At 39.6% G+C, this 17,779-nt stretch overlaps 1 protein-coding gene across 7 annotated transcripts in view; it reads left to right on the forward strand.

Annotated features, from left to right (window-relative positions):
• The window catches only part of CADPS (calcium dependent secretion activator), a 484,463-nt gene that overhangs the window by 218,184 nt on the left and 248,500 nt on the right, over positions 1-17,779 (forward strand). For all 7 annotated transcript variants that reach the window (XM_064576385.1, XM_064576381.1, XM_064576395.1 and 4 more), the window contains one exon: positions 109-189. In XM_064576385.1, the coding sequence (XP_064432455.1) occupies positions 109-189 (81 nt within the window). The remainder of the gene's footprint in view (positions 1-108; positions 190-17,779) is intronic.

Here is a 17,779-nt window from a genome sequence, read left to right on the forward strand (position 1 = left end):
GAAATATGTCTATGGGGGCAGAAATTGGGGCATGTAAAATGCAACATCATTAGTTCATTGGTTTTTGTGATCCAGACTGAAAGTCTCCGTATTTGTGCTTTTGTGCAGCTGGACAATCCAGATGAGCAAGCAGCCCAGATCAGACGAGAGCTGGATGGACGTCTCCAAATGGCAGACCAAATAGCCAGGGTAAGGAAGCATTGAGGACATTTGCTGGGGAACCAGGCCAAAGTCCCACACAGGAAGCACACTGATTTTTAAGGTCCATGGAAAGATAAAACGGAGAAGCAGAGAGGAAGAAAGATGAGGACAATCATCTGATTGGGCCCTCAACCCTCCCTTCTCAGGGCAGCTCTCCCAGAGATAGTACATAAATTTCCTATGCTCCAATCAACACACAAACTCCAGCCTCCCCTTTCTCCCAGGTCCCTCCCTTATATTTCCAACTGTCTATTGAGCATGTCCTCTTGGATATTCCCCTTCATTCCAAGTTAAATTGTTCAAAATCTAGCTCCTTATCTTCTTCTTCCCACCATACATACTTACCTACATTGGCTCCTCTTCACATGTTCTGTCAGTTACTGTGGATGGGACCTCCTAGGCATTCTCAGTTTCTCCTTTATCCCCAAAGCACCCCACACTCAGTCAGCCACCCAGGTCATTAATTCTGCCTCTGAAATGTGGGCCAGATCTCTTGACTGCTTTTCAGTACCACTGCTGGTGCTTTGATTCAGGCCCTCATCCTCATCGCCTGGATCTCACAATAGCCTCCTTGTGGGTATCCCTGGCTCCACCCCTGCCCCTCGCCTGTCTATCCTTCACACAGTTACCTTTCTAAACCTCATGCGTGAACATCTCAAAAACAGAGCCTCAAAATCCTTCAGGAGACTCCTCCACTGTCCCCAGAACAAAATCTAAACTCTTTAGAATGATATTCCAGGCTCTTAATCTACAGACTAGATCCTTTCTTATTAGGCTCAACTCCCACAACTTTCCTACCAGAATTCCCCATCCCAGCTACAGAGAATGTCTCCCTCTGAACAGTCCAGCAGGCCCTTTCCAGCCTCGGTGACTTTGTACGCACTGGAGTGATCTTTCTTTTCTTCTCCATTTAGCAAACCCTCTTACTCAGCCTTTGGTGCTCAAAACCCCTTCTCTAAGAGCTTAGCTAGTTCTCCTCACTCTCATGCTTTCTTCATACCACATATAAACCTTTTTATAACAGTTCATTGAATGGTGACTATATTTTTATATGTCTGAGCCTCCCAGTAGAAAGGATTTCTCTAGAGTTGGGATTATGTCTTACTATTATTGACTGCACCTAAATGTTATCTACTATTACTGCTTTTGCTGTCACTTGTGTTATTATTGACAGTAGTTATGCTAGTCATATTCACTGAATACTGATTCCATTTCATGCATACTAAATGCTTTTCATGTACCATCTCATTTAATCCTTCAAACAGCCCTATAAGTATATTTCAGTTATCATTTTTGTTTTAGAGGTGGGGAGATCAAGACTGAGCATGATAGGTACTAGTTAAGGTGCTACACTAGATTCTTAACTCAAGTCTGTCTAAATATGAGGCCTGAGACAAGGTAAGACACTCACATAAGATACAAAATTTTAAAAGCAAGGGGCCAAAAATGCAGTAAGCAAGATAAAGAACATTTTAATGAAATATTTTTTAATCAAAATTAACGCAAAAATCCATGGAGAACAAAATATCAAAATTTTAAATAATTAGATCCTACTAGTTCCTATGGTAACCACAGAACATGTGTGCCTGTGAGGGTAGGGGGCTGTGGGAAATGGTAGGGAGGATGGACAGTTAGCAGAGCTTAGCATCCAGCCTTTCTCTTCATGGAAAGAAGTGTCTCAGGACCTGGACATGTGGGAAGGACTTCCACTAGAAGAGAAACCAAAAAGAGATTCCAAAAAGCTCAAAAATCTCCGTTTGTGCTTAAGCAGCTTTTTTGAAATATTTTACATCTTGTTTTTGGACATCTTCGAAGTTTATAGTAGAGTCAGTCTATTGGCTAAAAATAATATGCAGTTATGGATTTGCTGAAAGGTAGCATAAAAGGCTCTTATGTTTGAAAATCCTGCTTAATGAGGGAAAAAACATCAATAAGTCTTCAGAATTTACTTCTGTAAACTCAGTGTCTCCTCAGCAGATTATCCAGAAAATAGAGTTCATTTGGTCCATTCTCTGCCTTTAGGCAACTATTACATCCCCAACTAATAAGTATTCATCCTGTTTGAAGAAAATCACACACACACGCACACACTCCACACACACATCAAAAACAAGTTCATGGCACCTTTATTTTAGTTGTTTACTTTGAGGCTTCACATGATACTTTAAGAAACTAGTGTAGGCTAATTTCAATTTTTAAAAGACCATGAATGAACAACTGTTATATAGTGAGCCAAATTGCTCATCTCTGAACAATGGTAGGCCAAAAAACTCTCTCCCTCGGCCCATGCCACTAGGTATTTTGATAACAAGTAGGATATTATTGACTACTTAGAACTAGACTTTCTTTGACAATGAAATAGCCAATTAGAGTGAATCTTGGTTATTATTTATAGAGAATGGAGAGTAATTTCCAAGTATATGGAGAATCCTCCAAACATTTAGGGTATTGAGGATTTCTATGAAAGAGTCTGCCCATCACTATCTCCTGTTCTTGTAGAAATGGACTATCTTCTTCAATGTTTATTCATGCCAGTGGTCTCCTTGCCATAACTAGTTAGTCCTGGAACTATGTTCTTTACCCATATGGAATCAGGCACGGTTTCCAGCCTGCCCTGACCACAAGTGATTGGTCCAGAAATGGATGCCTGATGCAACTAAACCAATGAATTACTGCCCTGGGACCTGTGGACTCTGGGCCAACAGGGCTGTGTCTTCTCATGCTAGAAAGATGTCAGCAGTCATGCTTAATTCTTCCATGTAGGGAAAAGAAGATAAAAGAATGAAGTCAACATACAAAGAGAGATAGAGGCAGGAAGTATACCGAGATACTCAGGATGTTCAAGTCCCTGGTTGCACTTATTCTTGAGTCTCAGCTGTGTAACTGCTTTTCCCTCAGTTTAGTTGGGTTCTGAGACAAATAAATTCTCTTTGCCTAAGCCAGCCTGGCTAATACTAAAGAAAATTGATAAATATCTGCTAAAAATTAAACAAAATATCAAGATTTTAGATATTGGCTAGGTCATGAAGGGATATTGAAACAAAGTACCCCAGCTTATTATCTTCTTTTAGCAAATCCTGATTTTTCTATTTCTGGCATCACAGTGAATTTTAGTGAGAGTGTGCAATTCAACCCATATGGCTGAACATCAGCTCCTGTAAATATCATAACCAGAAATTCCTGGATAGGGGACAGGCAAGATGGTGGCGTAGGAAGATCCTGAACTCACATCCTCCCACAGACACAACAAGTCTACAACTGCATGTGGAATTGTCCTCTCTGAAGGGGGCCTAGAAACTGGATGAGCAGGGCCTCCACAACAAGGGATAGCACTGACATGGATGGAAGTGACAGAGACACAGTCTCACTAAGGAAGAAACCACAACCCAGATGCAGCATCCCATTCTAATCAGAAGGATCTCAGAAATATAGAAATTTTTGCTGAGGAGCAAGAGATTTGAGCTCCACATCAAACTTCAACCCTTAGATCCTACACAGAAGATCAGCCCCCCAAACACTAGGCTTTGAAAACCAACCAACAGGGAATGCTCTCAGGAAAACCTGGTAGAGAAAACAAAACTGCTATCAAAGGGCTTAAGCACAGACTCACTCAATGCAGAAACCCGTGCAAAAACAAGAGATTGAAAAGCACATAGACCACAGGTGAAGGAGATCCACTTACTAATCTTGGAACGTCAGCCAGTGAGATGGGAGAGAGAGCTGAGCCTCTCCCGGGGGACTGAGACACTGGCTGCAGCCAATTTTCCTATTTCATTCTGCTGTGCTTATCCTGGTGCTGGTAGACACCATTGTGAAATCCTCCCTTTAGAATGCTGTGTCAGGGGATGTGCCCCACTGAGAGCCCTGTATAATCCTGTACCTCAGCAAGGCCTCTCAGCCAAAAGGACAATAACCCCACCCATCAGCATACCTGTAGTACTCACAGCCAGGCCTTATAGCCAGATGGGATGGGGCCAGCCCTGCACAACAGTGAGTTGTCACCCAGCCACAACAGGAGAGTGTACATAGCCCATACTAGGGACACCCCTGGGGCACCTCACTCAGGTGACTAAGGGGAGTTTGCATTACTGGGCCCCACATGACACATTCTGCATAAAGCCACTCTTTCAAGACTGGGAGACTGATCTATCTAATAGATAGAAATAAACAGAAAATTGGGCATAATGAAGAAACAGAGGAGTATGTTCCAAATGAAAGAACAAGACAAAACCTCAGAAAAAGAACTAAATGAAATGGAGATAAGCAATCTACCAGATAAAGAGTTCAAAGTAATGGTCATAAATATGCTCCCCCAACTTAGGAGAAGAATGGATGAACACAGTGAGAACTTCAACAGAGATAGAAAATATGAAAAAGAACCAATCAGAGCTGAAGAACACAATAACTGAAATGGAAAATACACCAAAGGGACTCAACAGCAGATTAGATGATGCAGAAGGATGGATCAATGACCTGAAAGATATGATATGCAAATCATCCGATCAGAACAGCAAAAAGAAAAAAGAATTTTAAAAATGAGGATAGTTTAAGAGATCTCCAAGACAACATCAAGTGTACTAACATTCATATTATGGAGTCTCAGAAGGAAAAGTGAGAAAGAAAGGGACATAAAACCTATTTGAAGAAATAATGGCTGACAACTTCCCTAACCTGACAAAGGAAACAAGCATCCAGGTCCAGAAATCACAGAAAGCCCCTACTAAGTTGGACCCAAAGAGACACACACCAAAACACATTATAATCAAAATGTCAACAGTTAAAGAGAGAATCTTTTTTTTTTTTAAGATTTTATTTATTTATTTGAGAGAGAGAATGAGAGACAGAGAGCACGAGAGGGAAGAGGGTCAGAGGGAGAAGCAGACCCCCCGCTGAGCAGGGAGCCCGATGTGGGACTCGATCCCGGGACTCCAGGATCATGACCTGAGCCGAAGGCAGTCGCTTAACCAACTGAGCCACCCAGGCGCCCTAAAGAGAGAATCTTAAAATCATTAAAAGAAAAACAAATAGTTACATACAAAGGAACCCCCATAAGATTATAGCTGATTTTTTTAGCAGAAATTTGCAGACTGACAGAGTGGCATGATATACTCAAAGTGCTGAAAGGAAAAGACTTATAACCAAGAATACTCTACCCAGTATGATTATTACTCAAAATTGAAGACAGGGAGTTTCCCAGACACGCAAAAGCTGAAGGAGTTCATGAACACCAAACCAGCCTTACAAGGAGTCTTAAAGGGATTTCTTTAAATGGAAAAGAAAGTTTATAACTAGAAGTAAGAAAATTATGAAAGAAAAAATCTCACTGGCAAAGGTAAACATAGTACAGGTAGTGGATGAACCACCTACATAGCTAGTATGAAGGTTAAAAGATAAAAGTAATGAAATCATCCAGACCTACAATAATTAATCAAGTGATACACAAAATGTAAGATGTGAAATATGATGTCAAAAACAAAACGAGGTAGGGGTGGAGATGTTGTACTTTTAGTATATGCTTGAACTTATGCAACCATCAATTTAAAAGAGTGCCATATATGTAGGATGTTATACATGAACCTCATAGTAATCACAAACCAAATACCTATAATAGACACACAAAAAGTAAAGAGAAAGGAATACAGGCATAACAATAAAGAAAGTCACCAAGTCACAAGGGAAGAGAGCAAAAGAAGAAGACAGGAAGAGAGAAAAACTACAAAAACAACCAGAAAATAATCAAAAAATGGCAGTAAGTACATATCTATCAGTAATTACTTCAAATGTAAATGTACTAAATGTTCTAATCAAAAAACATATAGTAGCTGAATAGATTAAAAAAACCCAAGACCCGTCTGTATGCTGCCTACCAGAGATTCACTTCAGACCTAAACACAAGTTCAGACTGAAAGTGAAGGGATGGAAAAAGCTATTTCATGCTAAAGGAAAGTTGTTGTGGCAATAATTATATCAAACAAAATAGACTTTAAAACAAAGACTGTAACAAGAGACAAAGAAGGGCATTACATAATAATAAAGGGATCAATACAACAAGAGAACATATAACACTTATAAATATTTATGCAACCAACATAGAGGCACCTAAATACATAAAGCAAACATTAACAGACATAAAGGGAGAAATAGACAGTAATACAATAATAGGAGGAGACTTTAACACCCCACTTACCTCAATGGAGAGGTCATCCAAACAGAAAACCAATAAGGAAACACTGGCCTTAAAAAATACCTTAGCTCAGAAGGACTTAATAGATATATACAAAGCATTCCATTCAAAACAGCAGAATATCATTCCTCTCAAGGGTACATGGAACAATTTCCAGGAGAGATAGTGTGTTTGGCCACAAAACACATCTCAATAAATTTAAGATTGAAATCAGATCAAGTATCTTTTCGGACCACAATGATATGAAACTAGAGATCAACCACAAGAAAACTGCAAAAAAACCCACAAACATGTGGAGGCTAAACAACATGCTACTAAACAACCAGTGGGTCAATGAGGAAATTTAAAAATACCTTGAAACAAATAAAAATGGAAACACAAAGGTCCAATGTCTATGGAACACAGCAAAAGCAGTTCTAAGAGAAAAGTTTATAGTGATACAGACCCACCTCAAGAAACCAGAAAATTTTCAAATAAACAATCCAACCTTACACCTAAAGGAACTAGACAAAGAACAAAATCCAAAGTTAGTAGAAGGAAGGAAATAATAAAAATCAGATCAGAAATACATGAAGTAAAGACTAAAAACAATACAATAGAAAAGATCAATGAAACTAAGAGCTAGTTCTTTAAAGGGATAAACAAAATTGATAAACCTTTAGCCAGATTCATTATGAAAAGAGAGTTCAAATAAATAGAATCAGAAATAAAAGAGAAGTTCCATCTGATATCACAGAAATACTAAGGATAATAAGAGACTACTACAAATAATTATATTCCAACAAATGGGACAACCTAGAAAAAATGGATAAATTCCTATAAACATATAATCTGCTAAGACTGAATCAAGAAGAAATAGAAAATCTGAATATACTGATTGTTATTAATGAAACTGAATTAGTAATCAAGTAACTCCAACAAATAAAACTCTAGGACCAGATGGCTCCACAGATAAATTCTACCAAACACTTAAAAAAGAGTTAATACCTATCCTTCTCAAACTATTCCAAAAAACAAAAGAGGAAAGAATGCTTCCAAATTCATTCTGTGAGATATTAACATTACCCTGATATCAAAACCAGACCACACCACAAAAACAGAAAATTACAGGCCAATATCCCTGATGAACATAGATACAAAAATGCTCAACAAAATATGAGTAACCTGAATTTAACAGTATGGAAAAGGATCATATAGCATGATCAAATAGGATTTATTCCAGGGGTGCAAGGATGATTCAATATCTGCAAATCAATCAATGTGATCTATCACATTAACAAAAAGAAGGGAAACATTATATGACCATTTCAATAGATGCAGAAAAAGCATTCACTGAAATTCAATTTTCAATTGTGATTAAAACTCTCAAAAAGTGGGTACAGAGGGAATGTACCTCAATATGATAAGGGCCATCTATAACAGACCTACAGCTAACATCAATGGTGAAAAGCTGAAATTTTTCCTCTCAAATCAAGAATAAGACAAGGATGGCCACTCTCACCACTTTTATTCAACATAGTATTAGAAGACTTGGGACACCTGGGTGGCTCAGTCAGTTAAGTGTCTGCCTTCGGCTCAGGTCATGATCTTGGGGGTCCTGGGATCAAGCCCCACAACAGGCTCTCTGCTCAGCGGGAACCTGCTTCTCCCTCTCCCTCTGCCTGCCACTTCCCTTGTTTGTGTGGTGTCTCTCTCTCTCTCTCTCTGGCAAATAAATAAAATATTTTTTAAAAAGTCTTAGCCACAGAAATTGGACAAGAAAAAGAAATAAAAGACATCCAGATTGGGAAAGAAGAAGTAAAGCTGTCACTATTCACAGATGACATAATACTGTGTATAGGAAACCCTTAAAACTCCACCAAAAGACTATTAGAACTAATAAATGAATTCAGTAAAGTTGCAGGATACAAAGTTAATATACATAAATTTGTGGAATTTGTATAAACAAACAACAAACTATCCAAAAGAGAAAGTAAGGAAACAATCCCACTTATAATTGCATCAAAAGGAATAGAATACCTAGGAATAAATTTAAACCTGTTACCCTGAAAACTAAGACATTGATGGAAGACACAAATAAATAGAAAGGTATACTTTGCTCAAGAAGTGGAAAAATTAATATTGTTAAAATTTCCATACTACCCAAAGCAGTCCTCACATTCAATGCAATACCTATCAAAATACCAATAGTATTTTTCACAAAACTAGAACAAATAATCCTAAAATTTGTGTGGAACCACAAAGACCTCAAATAGCTAAAGAAATCTTGAGAAAGAAGAGCGCAGATGGAGGTATCACACTCCCTGATTTCAAACTATATTACAAAGTTATAGTAATCAAAACAGTATGACACAAAAACACACACAATGAATCAATGGAACAGTATTGAGAATCCAGGAATAACCCCACACTTATATGGTCAATTAATCTTCAACAAAAGAGGCAAGAACATACAATGGGGAAAAGACAGTCTCTTCAATAAGGGAAAACTGGACAGCTACATACAAAAGAATGAAACTGGGCCACTTTCTTATACCATATACAACAATAAATTCAAAATGGATTGAAGTCTTAAATGTAAGACCAGAAAACTTCTAGAAGAAAACATAAGCAGAAAATTCTTGGACATAAGTCTAAGCAATATTTTTTTGGGTCTGTCTCCTCAAGCAAGGGCAACAAAGGCAAAAATAAATGGGACTATATCGAACTAAAAAACTTTTGCATAGTGAAGGAAACCGTCATTAAACAAAAAGACAACTTATTGAATGGGAGAAGATATTTGTAAATGATATAACCGATAAGGGATTAGTATCCAAAATATATTTTAAAAACTCACGCAGCTCAATTTCAAAAAAACAATCCAACAATCCAACATTCCAAAAAAATGGGCAGAGGACCTGAATACATATTTCTCCAAAGAAGACACACAGATGGCCAATAGGTATATGAAAAACTTTTCAACATCATTAAGCATCAGGGAAATGAAAATCAAAACTACAATGAGATATCACCTCACATCTGTCAGAATGGCTATCACCAAAAAGACAAGAAATAGCCAGTGTTGGTGAAGATGTGTGGAAAAGGGAACCCTGTGTCCTATAGGTAGGAGTGCAAAATGATACAGCCACTATGGAAAGCAGTATGAAGTTTCCTCAAAACAAATAAAAATAGAACTATCATGCAATTTCATAATTCCACTTCTGGATATTTGAAGAAAACAAAAACGCTAATCTGAAAAAAATATATGCACCTCTATGTTTACTGCAGCGTTATTTACAATTGCCAAAATAGGGAAGCAACCCAAGTGTCCATTAGCAGATGAATGGATAAAGAAGATACGCTGTATATATACAATGGAACATTACTCAACCCTAAAAAAGGAAGTAGATCTTTCCACTTGTGGCAACATTGGATGGACCTAGAGGGTATTTAATAAGTGAAATATATCAGAAGGAGAAAGACAAATACCGTATGATGTCACATATGTGTGGAATCTAAAAGACGACAAACAAAATAAAACAGAAATAGACTCATGGATACAGAGAACAATCTGGTGGTTGTTGGAGGAGAAGAGGGTCTGGGCAAAATAGGGGAAGGGAATTTAAAGGTATAAAAGTCATAAAATAAATAAGACACATGGGTGTATTTACAGCCTAGGGAATATACTTAATAATATTGTAATAACCTTTTTTGGTGACAGATGGTAGCTAGATTTATATGGTGATCACTTTGTAATGTTAATAAATGTTGAATCACTATGTTGTATACCTGAAACTAATATAATATTGTATGTCAACTATACTTCAATTAAAAAATGCCTTCACAGGGCGCCTGAGTGGCTCAGTTGGTTAAGCAACTGCCTTCGGCTCAGGTCATGATCCTGGAGTCCCAGGATCGAGTCCCGCATCGGGCTCCCTGCTCGGCAGGGAGTCTGCTTCTCCCTCTGACCCTCCTCCCTCTCATGCTCTCTGTCTCTCATTCTCTCTCTCTCAAATAAATAAATAAAATCTTTAAAAAAAATTTAAAAAATTAAAAAATGCCTTCACAAATACAGTTCCTCACTTTTCCCATCACCCCTAGTCATAGATTCAAGATGCCTTTCAACCAGGACTGCACCTTACCTCTTCCTAGCCTCTCTCTCTCTGCTCATCCGGCCTTTATTAAATGTTTTGGGCATTGGCTGTACAATTTCATGTAAACTCTCATTTGGACCTGTGATAAACAATCCAGGGAATTACAATAAATCTCCCCAGTTTAGGCACATCAAAGAGTTTAAGTTCACTTAGCCAGTAAGTAGAACACTGACTGCTCTGATTCCAAGTGTCATGCTCTTTTTTTGAGTAGTCAGATGATAGGCAGGAAGTTACACCAGGACAGGAATCTCTCTGTCATTGATCAGGTTGCCCCTCCAGGAAGCCACTTTCTCTCTTCCACTAAAATTTACTGTACATTTCCTTTAGTTTATCCAGAAGGCCCAATGAAGCAACAGCATCAGGCAGAACTGGCTCCTGGAATTCTGCATCCTTTCTGCTTTGACTTCCTTGGGATCTGAAAAAGAGGTTGTAAGGAGCCTGGAGTTTCTGCTGGCAGCATTGTCATCCTCACACGCTTATAAAAGGCGTAGGTTTGTCCTTTCTTCCTAGGAGAGAAGGGAGGCAAGTGCAGGGCAGCCTTCCTCCATTGAAACCCTGTGCTGTAATCTGTCAATTCAGTCACATCCATGTGCCACAAATCATCAGACAGAGATGGCTGCATGAGCCTCCACTGTGAACATCAGACATGCTGTCTTAAAAGTTCTGTGAATAGGAGCCCCTCGGTGGCTCAGTCAGCTAAGCATCTGACTCTTGATTTTGGCTCAGTTCATGATCTCAGGGTTTTGAGATTCAAGCCCTGCATTGAGCTCCACACTGGGTATGGAGCCTGCTTAAGGTTCTCTCTCTTTCTCTCCCTCTGTCCATACCCCCCCAAAAAAAAAAAAAAAAAATGTTCCATGAAGAGATCTGAATGCCTTTTTAAATGCGGTAGAAAACACTTCTTATCCCTGTTCAGACATTTTCCCAAATCCTCTCATATTGATATTAAAATGTCCCCAGATTTCACCTAGGAATTAAGTCTAAGTTATTTAAATTGTGTGATCAGAAGTTGACATTGGAGCTTAAACAGACAGATTATGCCATTAGTGGTACTGTGATATTGGCCAATCCTTTTGGCCACATTTTGAGGTAAAATTCCAAAATTCGTGAACTAATTATATAAGACAAATAATATAGCTTTTGTAATATTCACGGCAGAGGTCTGGGAGTGAAACACCATTGGTTTTTCACACTATCAGTTAAATGTAGAGTTGCCATTTAAACCCCTATTCTCTGCAGAGCAAAATTATCATCTCATATCATGGTCCTGTTGCAAACATTGATGAGACTATGCCCCCAGGAAAGAAATAATGTCTAAATATTTCCTTGATGAAAAGGTTCTTTTCCATGCATTGCTGAAAATCAGATAAAAATGGAATCTTCTCCAGCCAGAGAATGATACTACCCCCCCCACGCTTAGAAATTAATTTTTTCTACCTGACATTCACCCTGAGTCAGGAAATAGCAGGGTCCAGGCGCACAAAACTTAAGTTAGATTTTTTTACCTGGAAGAATGTGTGTAGGGAGCATCTCCCTGAGTGTGACCTTTGCAGGTAGTTAACAACCCAGGAAAATCTGAATTCAAACAAAAATGTAAATGCTGGGGCACCTGGGTGGCCCAGCTGGTTAAGTAAGCATCTGCCTTTGGCTTCAGGTCATGCTCCCAGGGTCCTGGGATCGAGCCCCACATCAGGCTCCCTGCTCAGTGGGAAGTCTGCTTCTCCCTCTGCCCCTCCCCTCCGCTTGTGCTCTCTCCCTTGCGCGCTCTCTCTCTTAAATAAATGAATAAAATCTTTTTTTAAAAAATCTAAATGCTGAGGAGATCCTCTGAAGTTCATTCAGTAACACCAAACCTCTTAAAGATGGGTTTGAGTAAAGAAGCCAATCCTGGAAGCTATCATCCCTGTGCCCAAAATACCTTCTAATGTGTGTGATGCTGAGTTTTACAGATTATTTACCAAGACTTTCTTTCTCTCATTTAACATGTCTACCTTTCCCCCATCACTCCCTGCACTTCACCCCACACCCACCATTACACAATCCACGTTGACTGGTAATAGTGGAACGCTCATTGCTGTGGAGGGCTCGGCTTTCCCTGGTCCTCCGCTGAACACTGAGATGAAGTGATGCAGAGGGTGGGCCATGCTGAGGGGCCCCATAGGGTTTACCTTGGTTCTTTGCCATTTGGGGCCAGATAGTTCTGCCCTATCATATGATAGCTAAAAACAGGGGCTCTAGGTTTCAAATTCAATTCTACTAATTATTGATTTAACTTTTGTGTATCATTTTCCTCCAGAACATGGGATTAAATAACAGCACTACCCTCAGTTGTTCGAAGAATTAAATGAGGGAAAGCATGTAAAGTGCTTAGCTTAATGCCCAGGACACAATTAACAATTGTAAATGTCAACTAGCATCATGGTCTTTATGATAGTCACCATCACTATTATTGCTCTTGTTACTGTTAGCAGTGGTGCTGGTAGCATGATGCCTGATATACATGGATACATGGATGTGGGTGTGTGTGCATGCATGTGTGTATATGTGTATGTGTGTATGTATATATTATATACATACATGTATGTATATGTGTATGTGTATGTGTATACATATGTATACTATATACACATATATAGTATACATATGCTGATTTTACAGATTTATAATCAAAAAGTATTGGTATTTGTTATTATCTTTCATTCACAATAACTCTCCACTTCAAATATGGAAACCAATATTCAGACAGGTGAAGAAACCTGTGTAAAGTCACACAACTAATAGGAGGTAGACCCAGGATTCAAAGTCAAGTTGATTTTACCCATCTAGACTGGATAAGATTCCTTGGTGCCTTTTGTACTCTGCACATGCCTGTTACTTCATGTGTTACCTGGTGTTTACTTGATCATTTGCTGGCATAACCCCACACTATTGCCTCTTGGCTGACTCTTTCATCACCATCTGACACATGATAGGAGCCCAGGAATTGCTTGAGAGGTTGTTTTGAATAAGTGCAACACTGTCGGTGAGCTTTGTGTCTAGAAAGTGTCCTTCTGCCATACCTTCCTTCTGATCACCTATCAGTTTGTCATTTGAGCCTTTGGAGTCTAAGGATCCTCTGTCTGAGTAGGGGTACCTTTGTCAGCTTTTACATGTACCCACTTCATCCTCTGTGGATAAAAATGCAAAGACAGAAAAGAAAAGTAGATGGCTGACAGAGCTGTTAGCACTGTCAAATGCTATTTTTCAAGATGTTCCAAAAAATCACTCAGTGTGGCTGAACATAAATAACCCTGTTAAGAATTGTCCTTGGAAGGCCATCCCCATTGAGGAATGTTATCAGTCCAAAACAGAATAAATGGACAGCAGAGATTTTCTTTGGAAGACTTTGCCTACCCATATGCTATGTCTTTCATAAAGCAATATGAATAAACAATGTTTTTGTCAAGGCGAATTTACTTTTATGCCTGGGAAAGTAGCAATCAAGATGGACGACTACATTTTCCTTATTTTGGCACAACTTCAGCTTTGAAATGTGTTTGTAATGGGTCTGCTGCTGAAAACTCCCCTCAAGAACCTCAGCCTAGGAGCAAGATGGCGGAGGAGTAGGAGACCTGGATTTCGTCTCCTCTCAGGAATTCAGCTGGATAGGGATCAAACCATTCTGAACACCTACAAACTCAACAGGAGATCGAAGAAAAGAAGAGCAACAACTGTCTCAGCAGAAAAGCGACCACTTTCTGGAAGGTAGGACGTGCGGAGAAGTGAATCCGAGGCGATATTCGGGAGGATAGACGGCGGGGGAGGGGCCTCCGTCGGCCGCTTCTGGCAAGTGATAGAGCCGCGGAGCACAAAACCGGAACTTTTAAAAGTCTGCTCCGCCGAGGGACGTCACTCTGGTGGCTCAGCGGGGGGTGGAACCCTCCGGGACAGTGTGGTCTCAGGACCCTCGGGGTCACAGAAAGACCGGGGGTGCCTGAGGGCAGCAGAGCTCCCAGGTAACGCAGCAGGGAAGCCGGCTGCAGAGGCGGAGCCCAGGCGCGGGCTCTCAGCTGGGGTTGCCATTAACCGCGATCCGCGGCCCAGTCGGGCCCCTGCTCCTCCAGCAGGGACCCAACAAGCGGCCGATCCGGGGAGACTCACCTTCCTCCCCCGGGAGGAGCCGCGCGGGAGTGCACCGCAGGGATCTGCTGGGTTTGGAGACTCCAGACCGGGTCCGGTGCCAGAGATAGAAACGCGTGGTCACAGGCCGGGTGAGCACAGAGTGCGGCCGGAGAGCAGGGAGACGGGAGTGACTGACGGCTTTTCTCTGGGGGCTCACTGAGGAGCGGGCCCGAGTTCTCGGCTCCTCCGGGGCGGAGATTGGGAGGCCGCCATTTTCACTCTCCGCCTCCAAAGCTGTACGGAAAGCTTGCAGGGAACAAAAGCTCTGGAGAGCAAACCCGAGCAGATTACTTAGCCGGGAGGGGGCAAGGGCGGGGCAATTCCGCCTCCGGGAAAGACATTTGGAAACCACGGCAACAGGCCCCTCCCCAGAAGATCAGCGAGAACAGCCAGCCAAGACCAAGTTTACCGATCAATGAGAACAGCAGAACTCCAGCGCTAAGGGACTACTGCACATAGAATTCACGGCTTTTTTACCATGATTCCTTAGTCTTTTAAAGTTAATTTTTTTTTTAACTGTCTTTTTGTCTTTTTATTTCTTTTTGAATTTTTCTTTTTCCCTTTTTCAAACAACATCTTATCAATCCCTTTTTTTAAAAAAAAACATTTTTATTTTTCATTTTTAGAGTCATATTCTATCCCTTCATAGTAGTTACCCATATTTTTGGCTTATATATATAAGTTGTTCTCTCTTTAAAATTTTGAGATAGTTTCTTCTAACAGATTAAAATATACCCTAAATCTCTAGTATATGGTGTTCTCTATTCCCCTGCCTGATCACATCCTCTCCCTTTTTTTTTCTTTTTCTTTTTTCTTTTTTAAATCCTCTTTCTTTTTTCAAACAACTTCTTATCAATTCCTTTTATAAAATTTTTTATAATTTCCATTTTTACAGTCATTTTCCATCCCTTCATCATATCAACCCTTATTTTTGTACATATATAAGTTTTTCTTTCTTTAAAATTTTGGGAGACACTTTCTTCTAAAAGACCAAAACACACCCCAAATCTAGTGTGTGGCACTGATCTATATACCATATAGATCATATTTGATCACATTCTGGTTTTTCTTTTGTTGTTGTTCTTTTGTTTTGTTTGTTGTTGTTTTTATCTTTATCTTTTTCTTTTTTTTTTTTCTTTTTTTTTTTTTTCTCTCTTTCCCCTTCTTATCCCACTGCTTCAGGTCTTTTCTGATTTGTTTAGAGTATATTTTCTGGGGACGTGGTTACTCTGCTAGCATTTTGTTCTCTCATTAATCTATTCTCCTCTGCACAAAATGACGAGACGGAAAAAATCACCTCAACAAAAAGAACAAGAGGCAGTACCGACTGCCAGGGACCTACTCAATACGGACATTAGTACGATGTCAGATCTAGAGTTCAGAATCATCACTTTAAAGATACTAGCTGGGCTTGAAAAAAATATGGAAGTTATTAGAGAAACTCTTTCTGGAGAAGTAAAAGAGCTAAAATCCAACCAAGTAGAAATCAAAAAGGCTATTAATGAGGTGCAATCAAAAATGGGGGCACTAACTGCTAGAATAAATGAGGCAGAAGAGAGAATCAGTAATATAGAAGATGAAATGCTGGAAAATAAAGAAGCTGAGAAAAAGAGAGATAAACAACTACTGGATCATGAGGGCAGAATTCGAGAGATAAGTGATACCATAAGACGAAACAACATTAGAATAATTGGGATCCCAGAAGAAGAAGAAAGAGAGAGGGGGGCAGAAGGTATAATGGAGCAAATTATAGCAGAGAACTTCCCTAATTTGGGGAAAGAAACAGGCATGAAAATCCAGGAAGCACAGAGAACCCCTCTCAAAATCAATAAAAATAGGTCAACTCCCCGACATCTAATAGTAAAACTTACAAGTCTCACAGACAAAGAGAAAATCCTGAAAGCAGCTCGGGAGAAGAGATATGTAACCTACAATGGTAGAAACATTAGATTGGCAACAGACCTATCCACAGAGACCTGGCAGGCCAGAAAGGACTGGCAGGATATATTCAGAGCACTAAATGAGAAAAATATGCAGCCAAGAATACTCTATCCAGCTAGGCTGTCATTGAAAATTGAAGGAGAGATAAAAAGTTTCCAGGACAAAAAAAAACTAAAGGAATTTGCAAACACAAAACCAGCCCTACAGGAAATCTTGAAAGGGGTCCTCTAAGCAAAGAGAGAGCCTAAAAGCAACATAGACCAGAAAGGAACACAGACAATATATGGTAACAGTCACCTTACAGGCAATACAATGGCACTAAATTCCTATCTTTCAATAGTTACCTTGAATGTAAATGGGCTAAATGCCCCAATCAAAAGACACAGGCTAACAGACTGGATTAAAAAACAAGATCCATCGATATGCTGTCTGCAAGAGACTCATTTTAGACCCAAAGACACCCCCAGATTGAAAGTGAGGGGGTGGAAAACCATTTACCATGCTAATGGACACCAAAAGAAAGCTGGGGTGGCAATCCTTATATCAGACAAATTAGATTTTAAACCAAAGACTGTAATAAGAGATGAGGAAGGACACTATATCATACTTAAAGGATCTATCCAACAAGAAGATCTAACAATTGTAAATATCTATGCCCCTAACATGGGAGCAGCCAATTATATAAGGCAATTAATAACAAAAGCAAAGAAACACATCAACAACAATACAATAATAGTGGGGGACTTTAACATCCCCCTCACTGAAATGGACAGATCATCTAAGCAAAAGATCAACAAGGAAATAAAGACTTTAAATGACACACTGGACCAAATGGACTTCACAGACATATTCAGAACATTCCACCCCAAAGCAACGGAATACACATTCTTCTCTACTGCCCATGGAACATTCTCCAGAATCGACCACATCCTAGGTCATAAATCAGGTCTCAACCGGTACCAAAAGATTGGGATCATTCCCTGCCTATTTTCAGACCACAATGCTTTGAAACTAGAACTCAATCCCAAGAGGAAAGTCGGAAAGAACTCAAATACATGGAGGCTAAAGAGCATCCTACTGAAGAATGAATGGGTCAACCAGGAAATTAAAGAAGAATTAAAAAAATACATGGAAACTAATGAAAATGAAAACACAACTG

The sequence above is a fragment of the Mirounga angustirostris genome, unplaced genomic scaffold, assembly GCF_029215605.1.
Source record: "Mirounga angustirostris isolate CCGP_5_RB_7025 unplaced genomic scaffold, mMirAng1.0.hap1 SCAF_1, whole genome shotgun sequence".
Classification (NCBI taxonomy): Eukaryota; Metazoa; Chordata; class Mammalia; order Carnivora; family Phocidae; genus Mirounga; species Mirounga angustirostris.